Source organism: Ischnura elegans, chromosome 5 (genome assembly GCF_921293095.1).
Source record: "Ischnura elegans chromosome 5, ioIscEleg1.1, whole genome shotgun sequence".
Taxonomy (NCBI): domain Eukaryota; kingdom Metazoa; phylum Arthropoda; class Insecta; order Odonata; family Coenagrionidae; genus Ischnura; species Ischnura elegans.
This window is the reverse complement of record NC_060250.1, coordinates 39991314-40003711: the sequence shown is the minus strand read 5'-3', so window position 1 is coordinate 40003711 and position 12398 is coordinate 39991314. Positions and strand designations below refer to the sequence as shown.

General features: G+C 34.7%; 1 protein-coding gene across 16 annotated transcripts in view; it reads right to left on the bottom strand.

Annotated features, from left to right (window-relative positions):
• The window catches only part of LOC124158755 (CAP-Gly domain-containing linker protein 1), a 278670-nt gene that overhangs the window by 21998 nt on the left and 244274 nt on the right, over nucleotides 1-12398 (bottom strand). For 14 of the 16 annotated variants that reach the window (XM_046534030.1, XM_046534032.1, XM_046534039.1 and 11 more), the window contains 10 exons: nucleotides 11773-11793; nucleotides 9916-10192; nucleotides 8777-8928; nucleotides 7972-8097; nucleotides 6360-6512; nucleotides 5471-5623; nucleotides 3952-4104; nucleotides 2875-3027; nucleotides 1989-2141; nucleotides 122-274 (listed from right to left, as the gene is read on the bottom strand). In XM_046534030.1, the coding sequence (XP_046389986.1) occupies nucleotides 122-274; nucleotides 1989-2141; nucleotides 2875-3027; nucleotides 3952-4104; nucleotides 5471-5623; nucleotides 6360-6512; nucleotides 7972-8097; nucleotides 8777-8928; nucleotides 9916-10192; nucleotides 11773-11793 (1494 nt within the window). The remainder of the gene's footprint in view (nucleotides 1-121; nucleotides 275-1988; nucleotides 2142-2874; nucleotides 3028-3951; nucleotides 4105-5470; nucleotides 5624-6359; nucleotides 6513-7971; nucleotides 8098-8776; nucleotides 8929-9915; nucleotides 10193-11772; nucleotides 11794-12398) is intronic. The other 2 variants (XM_046534041.1, XM_046534033.1) reach the window with 2 other exon arrangements.

The window sequence follows — 12398 nt, the reverse complement described above, 5'->3', positions numbered from 1 at the left end:
GTAACTATTCTTTTGGACTTCCATATCCACTATGATCGGTAATTTAAGCTCTACAGTGGTTTAAAATTACACCAAGATGCTAAAAACCCAAATATGTATTATAAATTCATGCCTTACATACCTTTGCTTTTAAAGCTTCGTCTCCCTCCTTCAACAATGACTGTTTTAAGTCCTCTATTTCTGAGTTCTTCTGGGAGAGTAGCAACTCAGTTTCTTTGGAACTTTGTATCTTGTAATTATTTAGCTCTTCATGTATCCTATCCACTTCCTCTAGCTAAAGAGAAATTTATGCATGTCAATAAATCGGCAGAATAAACATATATGTAATTTATGTATCCAGGTAATGTGAGTCAAATTCATTCACTATGTGCTTCAACCCGAAGTCATGTTTGGATAATTCAAATTAAGTTTTCACAATTGGAATAGATTCAAGTTTTAAAAATTTGAAATTCATGATTACATGACATAAACTGCATAAAAAACAGCAATTAAAAATCATCATGACCTATATTCTGAGATTTGCTCATCAGAGGTTTGAGAACACAATGGTGAGACTTTTCAGCGATTCCCTTCAGTAAGAAACAAGGGAAAGTAGTTTAACATACACATTCTTACTTTCAGACACTTATTACCTTAAACAAATTAAACAACAAAATATGAAGGAAAATCAAGAAAAAATTTAAACTAAGTATATAGTTAATTACTGAAAAGTAATTTTTACTAAGTTTGTGAAAGTTGGCAAGAACAGATCCAAGATTATTTTCTGGGGTGGGCACAAGGGTCTGATAGGCAAACAATCTTCTCATAATTGAAATTAAAAACAGCATACAACAATTATTATACGAAGTACATATTCTCATCATTTTAATATGAAAGTCATTAATATGATATTTAAAGGTTGATGCCACTAAATACACAATAAAAAATTAACGTAATCATAGCGGCATTAAAAATCTTGTCTATTTTTTAGTATTTGGGGAGGGGGGGGCACGTGCCCCAGTGCACCCCTTAAATCCACCTATGAAAGTTGGTAATACAAGATTTCAAATCAATCAGAAAATATTGCTTCCAATGACAGTTAAATGTGATTACATAGGTCACAATTCAGCAGAAAATCTAAGGGTAAGAGATAAGTATTATACATAGTAATTGCCCTTCCCTTGAAATAAAAATACACATTAAGGTATACCAAACATACATGCTTCACAATGGAATGCTAGATTAGCAGATATGTATTCTGAATTACCAGCACATAAAATTACATCTAGCATAAATACTTACACCCTGGTTTTCACTATTATTCTATGTACTTCTTCCGACTGTAAGAGTTAATTATGTAAAGAATCTCACGCTCTAGCTAGAAGTATTTCAGTGGAACATACGCAAAATGGGGAGAAAGAAAAGTAGCGGGAACATATTCCAGTCTTAGAACTAGAAAAATTACCTATCATGAAAGGACTATCACTCAATTCTGATTATCCAATAGGCCTTCTTCCTTGATTATCATAGATCAGTGGTGGCCAAAAAAAATAACCTCACACGCCACTTTGGTAATGCAATCTACAGGTTGCATACAAAACTTAGACAGTTAGTGTTTTTAATAAATTAAGCACATGTAATGTATATACCTATTATTAGATATGTGGTTTTTCACCACGATTGTCATTTTAAAAAAATGTACATATTTAGTAAAAATGTGACTAATTCACTGCCAGGAAAAATTTTCGAGGCATGGGCGTTGGGTTGGCAAATCCTGTCATGAATAATAAGCGCATAAATGCTTCTTAAGCTCCAAACAATCTTAAATTTATTACTGAGAATACACTTTTACCCATGTTAAAATGTCTTATCGGATACTTCGGTTCCATCAAAATAATTAGAGATATGTAGCTAAAATAAAATGAAAGAGGAATACATACCACACTCCTGATACATATTTTTACTTGTATAACAAATGAAAAATCGTCATGGCATACAGGGATACTAACCTTAGCTTTCAAACTCTCCTCACTTTGCTTGATTAATGACTGTCTTACAGATTCTAACTCAGCATCCCTTTCCTTCTTCAAATTCTCAATCTCTTTCCTTGCCTCGGAGGTAAAATCTAACGATGACTGTCTGACTTTTTCCAGTTCCTCTTCCTGAAAAATGATTATGACAGCCATTAAAAGTCTCAATCAATGAATATTAACTCAAATTTTTGGACCGACAGTCAAAAAGAATCATTATTGTTGAATTGATATCCACACAGGAATGCACTTAATTTTAACGAGATATAAACAGGTTTTATTAGATAAGAAATACTTTCACCAAATGCGAAAAGAATTATTAAGTTGGGAATAAGGTTCAAATGTAGTGGAGGACCAAGGGGAGACATAGAGTTGAGAACTTTCTGCAGACTCTTCAACATTTTTCTCGAGAATTGACACATTAATAAAATGGTATGATATTGTACTAAAACTTCAAAAATGTACTAAATTTTCCTTGAATGTCTAGCAAATTTAAACTTTAACTTTAATGAGAGCCAAGTCATGTTAAACGGACCACAGAAAGACTTGCTGCATGCTCAAATTTTCTTTCAGATATGTAAGTAAAACAGGAAAGTCAATGATCTTGAAGCATTGTAGGGCATAATGACTGCCTTTTCAATTTTTACAGCGACAGTTTGGCACCGGGCAACATTTCTCCCAATTATTTTTATTTTCCATTAGATGTCTTACATTAGCATTATCCAGTCATTAATTAAGTCCTTAAAAAATTCCCTTTTCCTGAATTTTCGAAAATAAGAAGCATTTAATGATAAGTTCAAAAGTCCTTTCAGTTTATATGCAATGGAGAAATTTTGCGATAACCATAAAGGTGGTTATATCAAACCTTTGAAAGCAAAGCCTCTTCCTTCTGTTTCAGAAGTGATTTTTTCAGCTCATCCATTTCCAAATCCTTCTGTGCCCTAAGGTCCTCTATTTCTTTTTTACTTGCATCTATCAAATTTGAGTACATCTGAGACATTTTATCCAGCTCTTCTTGCTATAAAGAGTAAGATAAGATCAAATTAATTAATTAACCATAACAAACTTACATAGTAAAAAAAACAATCTAATATTTATGCTAGAAGCAGACTATTACCCCGTTAAATGCACCAAGTGGTTTTGAAAATTCCCACAAATACAGGTGCAATTTTTTAAACCCTGAAATCAGGGCCAAAATTGGGACTCAAAAGAACTACAAGCAATGAAACAAGGATGTGACTTAAGGCCTAAACGATCGCAACCCCTTGGTAACGCAAGCAGGTGATGTGGACGGACTGGGATGACCTGCTATCACATCCGTTCAACTTGAATCCAACTCATATCAGCTCATTTTCAGCCCACCTTTCAAGTAAATACCTCATAACTTTAAACATTGGGGCATCAACGTGAAATAAGCAACTTCAAAATATTTGTGTGATATTACAAGGCAGATTTTAATACCTCATTTTGGAGCACCTTGTTATTTCTAACAAAAACATATGACATTTACTTTTTTTACGTAATATCCTTGGAACACTGGCAACACACCACACAGGGTTAGTTATCTACAAGGTGGATGAGATATTCCTAACCAAGGCACTTAGAGTAGAATTCTAGGTGAACTGATTCATTAAAGGTTGCTCATACTGCCTCTCCTAATGGCAGAGAGTTTCTTGGATACAAAGAATTGAGAAATCTTAACCTTGCCAGAGGAAAGGACCACAAAAACTGAGGTGCGGTCTGCACTGAATGGGTGGATCCAACACATGAACATGGGTATTGTTTAAGATTCCTCATTTTCATCAGATTTCATACTGATTTTAAATTATTAGAAAATAAGAACAAAAGTTGATGGCACAACACAATATTTCACCAAAAAATCCGCTAGTTTATTCATCACTCCCCAAAAAAATTCCCTAATGTAGACAAAAAATTCTCTAACCTTTGCTTTCAATGCTTCATCTCCATGCTTGACGAGTGACTGCTTCAAGCCTTCAATTTCAGCATCCTTGCGAGTCTTCAACTCTTCCATTTCCTTCTTGCTTTCCGCTTTCAAGTCAGAGAACATCTGCGACATCTTGTCCAATTCTTCTTGCTATTAAAGTAAATAAAACAGAATGAATTTTCATCTTGACCTCTAACTATATAAGACGGTTTGCTGTTGGAGTAAAGGTCTATCATTTTTTTATTGCATGCAAGCCTTGAAAACAGAAAAATTAATTTAGAAAATATTTGCCTTACATGTACACACATTTTTAATCCATAAAAATGGAGATTTATACTCCAATAACAATCTTACCACAATAAATAAAATATTTATCATCATTCTACTTGGAAATGAAAATCATGAGATTTAAGGTAAGTGATGAAATGAATTTTATCCTGGATTTTCTCCCTCACTTACAACGACAACAAATCAATGAAATCCATCTTAAACTTATCAACTCCTCTGCATGAATATTGAAAACTTTTGGTAAATCATCATAAAATGCATTATATACATGTAATTAAATTAGCGCAAATGATATCAGCATGGATTTTCAAAATCTTATTACATTCGTTCCATTGATTGTTACAGACTGACTATACATTCAAACAATTAACACTTGCTGCCCATTGCCTAAGTATTGCCTTCTGAGCATTCTATACTCAAGAACCCTCCAGCACTATAAGAGTGCCAACCAATGAAGATGCAGAGCTTCCCAAACAGAAGGTGAGAATATGGACACTATCAACATCACTATGAATGTGAACAAGGTCTATTATTCTGTTTCCTAGAGAGAAAGGAGGGATGTGATGGTAGCAGATACTAGGGTGAGAGGTGATAACATTTATTATGTCAGGTGATAACATTTATTGAAGGATAGGGATGAAAATTTAGGGTGATGGCAACTCTCAAATAGGGCTAGCTGTTGGAAAATAATGCACATCGTTCACAATAATTACTAATTGTAACATTACCATTTGTGTTGCTGGTATTGGCTTGAGGATACAGAATGTTCATCCGCTTAATGAATTTTTTCCTAAATATTTCCAAAGTTATGAAATGACAGGGCTAACCACATGTAACATACAATATTATTCGCTCATGATATCATTTTAGTTATAAGCTGCACAAAAGCTAAAAACACTGGAAATATAGAAAGCTTGATGAAATTTTAAAAAAATCATGGTCATCAAAAAATTACAACTTCATTAGTTATCCAAAAGCCAAAGAAAAATATGTATGTGTAAATTTCTCCACCATTACTAATCCCTTTTACATTGGCTTGTTTGAAGCATGAACATAAATAAGCTTTAGTGAATATTTATGCGGTGAAATTGTATATACTGGGATGTAGAGCTATAAACATTTTACCACAGCTTCAATCTGCATTGCAGCTTCCACAGACAGAAAATCCATCACTAATGAATGCAATAAAAATTACATACACAAAGAGATTAAAAATAATTTCACAAACCTTTGCTTTCAATGCTTCATCACCATTCTTAGTGAGTGACATCCTTAAACCTTCAATTTCTGAATCCTTGCGATTCTTCAACTCTTCCAAGTCTTTCTGACTCTCAGCCTTAATTTCTGAGCACATTTGAGACATTTTATCAACTTCTTCTTGCTGCAATGGAGAAAGCATCATTATTAGAGTGACTGATCTAACTTACAGAATAAAGTATTTATTATACCTATGAAAAATTTTCATGCATGCTGTTACATTATTTACACAATAAATGCAAGTAATTTCACACTTTTTTCATGAAAGGTGATTTGAGAAATCAGTTCTCTTATGAAAATAAAAATTTGCAAATAAAAATCCTTATCTGCAGCTTACATACAAAAAACTTTAACTTTGAAATGATTCAATAAAACTTATCACAGAATTCTTCAGAAACCTTCAAATAAACTGAAGAGCTACTTTAGCAGAATGCCTGCCTCCGAGCCATAATCACGGGCGTTGCTGCCATAGGGGACATGGGGGACGTGTCCCCCAATATTTGAACAGTCAGTTTTGTCCCCCCCTAAATTGTATAAAAAATTTAATATAACCCCATTTGTCTCCCCCCCAAAGAGTTGATGCTGACGACACCAATGGCCATAATGAACAAATAAACTGTGGCAAATGGCAACATATGTAGATGACTACGCTGTTGGGCAGGTCGCTACGCAGGCTGGGGGCCATAAAATTCTATGAAATGGTTGAGGCTGAGCATGTGCTCATTTCAAAACAATTTTTTACTAATTTTGATATTTGATGCACTTCATATGCATTGAATTATCATAATGTTGCTCCATAGACCATACAGAAAGTTGGCACAATAAAAATATGCAAGAAATAGAAAAATTTTAATGCATACTTTAAGCTTCAATGCAGCTTCTGCTTCCTTCTGCAGTGACTGCTTCAAGCTACTAATTTCTTCATCCTTGGCCTTTTTCAACTCCTCTATGTCCTTTTTACTTTCTGATAGGTAAGAGGAATATTTTTCGGTGGCTCCTTTTACTTCTTCACTCTGCAAAAAAATGATATAGAAGGGAAAAAAACAATGAGCCTGACAGTAACAATTCACAATGCATTGATTGTAGCATCTAAATCATCAAATATGAAAAGGTTTTTCACTTGCACCAAATGGGCATAAATGAACTGTAATGCCTTACTCATGTCCTCCATCAAACACACGACTCAATCTACTAAACTAGCAAGTTATTTTCCACTAAAATTCAAGAAAATCAAGAAGGATAGAGGAAAATATTAATTTTGTATTTACCTCACTTACTTGGATTAACACTAGCTATGATAAACTAAACCCTCTTCAACTGCTTGGAATGGTCATAGCAAGAAATATCAAGGGTATCAAATAAGACGTAACACCATTACGGAGGCTTCCGCGGTTATTTATTTGGTGATGGTTTTCCGGGTTTACACCGCGTTGATACATGTTTTGCGGACGACAGTTTCGGGTGCGTTCCAGCTCCCGTCTTCGGGTCCAAATGATTTGCAGATCTGTGATCCTTATTTATTCACAGCTAGTCAGACGGATGTTGAGTTTTAATTCCATTGTTGGAAAAGCCGTTTGAAATATGAGGATAAAGGATAGCCGTCTTCCCTATTGAAGTTATTTGGGTGACTCGCTATTTCAATCGCCTCCCTTATAAATATTTCCCTAGGCTGATAAGGGAGGCGATTGAAATAGCGAGTCACCCAAATAACTTCAATAGGGAAGACGGCTATCCTTTATCCTCATCTTTCAAACGGCTTTTCCAACAATGGAATTAAAACTCAACATCCGTCTGACTAGCTGTGAATAAATAAGGATCACAGATCTGCAAATCATTTGGACCCGAAGACGGGAGCTGGAACGCACCCGAAACTGTCGTCCGCAAAACATGTATCAACGCGGTGTAAACCCGGAAAACCATCACCAAAACGTAACACCTTCGAGAAAACATTTCAGTGATGGCATTTTTTTGGTTTATCGACATGTTTTTTTTTATTCAACACTTAACACATTAATGTTTAACTAATTAATTAAATTTAAATTCATTATTTTTATTCAAAAGTTTAGTTGCTGCATTATTATTAATTCAAACAATAAAACTTCCAACAAAGCAGTTATATCAGCTTGTGGCTCTTAGAAGCAAAAGCCAGTATGTATATCCAATCATGGCACTAAGAGGGTTGCACTTAAAACAGTCAGTACATTCACAGTTAGAATTTCTTCTCAAGAAATAACTCCCTATGAATAACAAACATTAACTCAAAGCATGTTTATATCTACTATCTACAACTGATTTAAAAAAATCATTTTATACAATCTTCCTCTATCTGATTGGTGAAGATAAAGTAACCCCTAAAAAGTCACACAGAAAATTGGTAGAGTGCTAAGATTCCTTCACTTCCATCATCAACAATATAATTCCACACTCAAAAACAAAACTTCATACAAATTATTAAGATACAAAAATACATACTGCTATACAAAGCTGAGATTCTAGTTCTGCTATGCGTTCGGTCTCCTTAACGAGTCTTGTAGATATTTCAGATTCACTCTTAACCTTCTCAGTATTTAGTGCCTGGAGTTCATTCACCTTTTCCTCCTAATGAGTAAGAAAATCAAGACGAGTTAATAAAATTAAGAAAATTTTAGAAATTGCATAAGACTGATAGAGTTAAATTACTAAATGCAGGTAAAAGAAAATACCTAACTTATAATGAAGTGTAAGACATGGTGGGAGGGGACAGAAGACTCCTTGATGAGGAGACAGAGGGTTTGGATGGAGCAAGAACTGATTGAGGAGGGGATTTTAAAAGCCATGTTAGAGAGAAAAGTACTAGGTAATTGGGGTAAGGGAGGAAGAGAATAGGATTCATAGAATGAAAGGGAGGAGGACTTCCAATGAATTTAAGTGGTAAGCCTATGATGGGATGGGAGAAGGTTGGAGTCGTTTGAAAATGCTCCATGTAAACCTACTTTAACAGGTAGACTACTACTACAAGTTTTTTAAATGCCATTGATGATTTATTTCTAAGGAATATTTTAGCATACGTTAAAGAGGGGACTTGAATGAAAACTTAGCCATTGTTCAGGTTCCCATAGTATTCACAGTTGAAATACAACAGCCATTATGACCAGTTTCAACAGAGCAGGGCATTATTACTCTTCAGGATGGAGTTATGTATCACTCTGACATGATGGCACTAAGAGGAGACTTAGTGACATTGTTGCCCTATAAGGGCACCAAAACGTTGGGCACGATTTATTTTACATTAATTTACCATCAATTGCTTTTCTTTCAAAACTTGGTTGAACTTGTCCTCAGCTGCCTGTATTCTTTGTACGAGCTGAGCATTTTCCTGCTTCATTGTTTCCAAGTCAACCGAATGCGACTTCTCCCCCTCTTCTTGAGCAATAGATTTCTTTTTCAGTCCTGGGCAAAGGAGAAAAATAATTAAAAAATGTAAAAACTTGTAATCATGCAACTTTCACAAGAACAAATCTTTTGGTATGACATAAAATTAAATTGCATAGTTAAAATACTTAGTACATGTAAAAGGGATTAAATAGTTGGATATTTATTGAGATATGTACTAAAACTTTATGAATACCCAGCTAATTATAGATCACAGGATTATTTTAGGCAAATGACTTACCACAGAAATAAATCGGTAGAAGGTAAGGTAAGGCCAGTGCTTAATTTTGGCCGAAATGCACTGGAACAACATTCCGGCTCCTCTCAGGGTTTGGTTGATTGCTCATTTTAATTTTTAATACAGGTTTTAAAAATAAAAAGTTTTAGGGGGACATCAGCTTATATTTGAAAATCATTTATCAAAGATTAAATGATGGGTATGCGTTCCAGTTCTTAAAATTTTAGAAACTAAACACCAGGCTATGCAGGTCAGAAACTGAAGTTTGCAAATGGATGAATTTCAGGGAAAACATTTTTACGTAGCTATTTAAACAAATAGAGATATTGTGAAATATGATTTGACGCTTCCCCGGCGAATAATGTGGGTAAATTGTTCTCGGGATTCCCTCCGGATTAATTTATCCATAATGGCCGATGTTTCAAGCTCCTACTTGAGGCTCATCCTCAGGGCTGAATGTTTTTTTAATTGTTAGTGAAAATTTAAATTTAAATTTTCACAAAAAAAATTAAATTTAAGCATTTTCCAAATGGATAAACAAACAAACAAAACAACATTCAGCAGCCCTGAGGATGAGTCCCGAGTCGGAGTTCGATACATTGGCATTAATGGATGAATTAACCCGACGGAAATCCCAAGAAGAGTTTACCCAAATAGAGATATTACCCAAGAAAGAGAATACATAATAACAAATGAAAATATGGTATACGCAAGTTTTTCTCACATATATGGGCTAAACTGCATCCGTAAATCACTTGTTACATTACCTTCCACTTCTGACTTAAGGACGGTCATCTCTTTTTCCTGAGCTTGGAGTGCCTGCTCCTTTTCGCCCAGGATGGTTTCCTTCTGTGCCAGCTGAGTCCCCAATTCTTCGATTTTGACCCTCAGCTCCTGCTCTGCCTCCTCCCTGACTTTGGCCAAGTTTTCCTCCATCTCGAATGCCCGGTTCGACTCCAGCTCCAATTCCTCGGCCCGCTTCCTCTCATCCTGCAATGCTTTCTCCAGCTCCTTGATCCTCTCCAGGTGGACCTCATCCTGACCCTGATTGGAAATAGAATGAAAGGGTTCAATGAAGAGTCATTTAAGAAAGTCCATAAATTCACTAACATCATGCAACGGCGATTTTTTTTAGGGGTTAGATGGAAGATGGGGACTTTCTAGTCTCAATCTCGCCCAATAAAGGCATATTATTATTATTACTATTATCCATCCACATCATTTTTACTCAAGTTTGAACTCCTCAAAAGTCTAGTACAACCTCACATGTTTGTCTCTAAATCATTCCGTTCCAGCTAAGTCAGTGGGCCAACAATAAAGCCTGCACATCTCTATTATGAGGGAATCATAATTTAAGAAAAAATAACATTTAGCTTTACTGTCTACAGCAGAGAAATCCAATTATCCCAATATGAAGACTTTTCACAAGGTCTTTTTGATTTGTACATTTAATACTTTCAGGAAAAAGTAAACATTTTTCTTACTTATTAACTCAAAATTTATGTGACTGAGCTGTTTGGACAGCAAAGTCCTAATAAGAGGAGGATGGACACAGGTTAAGCATTTTCCAAATGTATGAGAATTAGGGGGAAAAAGAATGAGATATGTACTTAATATGGATTGGAAAAGGTTGAAAAATACAAGCATGATTCACACATGAGAGGTTAATAGGGGGTTCTCATGCTCAGTTGGAATGGGGAGACGATGAGAATATGATTTCCTGCAGCTGGACCAAACACAGGAAAGAAAACTTCAGCTCAAATATCTGCTACGCTTGACAATTTTAACACAATTTTTCCACCATTTGATTTCATCTACCAAGAGTGAATGATTGTACATACATTAGACATATTTATAGGGACCCAAAAACAATTAAGACTATGATGAGGGGAAAAGATGGAGCATGGTTGATGTTATGCGTGAGACCAATATGTCCTTAATTATGTACTAAAATGAAATTGAACTTCGATTGGCAAACATATATGCATATATGCATAGACAACAAAATGCCCTTTTAAAATATTACTCTTGATATATAAGTCTCATACAAATTCACTTCATCTATAAAGGATTTTAACACACAATATAACAATTAACATAGAATAACGGCACTCAAATCATGCATGCATACATTTCCTTACTTCATGCATTACACTTTCAACTCTGTAATTCTGGAATAAATTATAAAATAAACAGAATAGATGTAACAAATTAATTACCATGCAATACGGAAGACAAATATATATAATAATCAGTATCCAAGCATAAGAGATTAAAGGCCAGCAGTAGGACAATCACATTTTTGCTATCGTATAAGGACAGTCAAAATAATTTCAAGTACTTACTCATGCATTTCTACCAAGTCAATTAACATTAAGTTCAAGCTTCACAGTTAAATTACTCACAATGATCCATGTCGTAAATCTTCACACAGAAACTGTTACATTAGTGATCCAACAATTACCAATAACATGACAACAAATTACATGAGACAACACGTTAGGATGAAAAACTTTAGCATTGATGAAAGGTGGATAGGAAAGAAGAGCATGACAACATTCACTTCACATGGCTGCATTCAAAGATAGGAATAACTTTGTTTACTCATCTGTAAAAACACTCACTTGTCGTTCCAGTCTCCTCTTCTGAAAATAAAAACACAGTGATGATGGGCATTTTCAAATGTCAAATAGTGCTTCAATGAACAAATTACTTTTACTATAAGAGTATAAAGAAAAAGAAAAAAAGCAATGAATTATGTCTATGAGTAGTAATAAAAATAATGATGAAAACTTGCATAAAATTAAATGAATGATGGCAAGTGATGATATAAAACAATTTATGTGCAACATAATGATTTCATATGCCTCCTCACACTAGAACCAAGGCTTAGAAATGAAATCCGACAGGCTGCATCACTTCATATGTATACAAAATAGATAATTATGCATGATTCATTTAATTCAAGAATCAGCCAAGGAATAATGGCTAGGTTAGAGAAAAAAATGTTCATAACCCAATCAAAAATGTCTAATCAATTCCCAAACGAAGTCAGATCTGAAACTGATATGGAACCGGTATGGAACTGAAGTTTCAGGAATTGAACAGGTGCATGTTCCTGATATGGAAAGTAAGTTCCAAGTATAGAACCTCATTATCACCATTAGTCAACAATCATAAGATTGGTTTGACGCAGTGCTCCAATCCGCCAACCTTTTCATAGCAACGTATTTCTTCTCTTTTACATCCT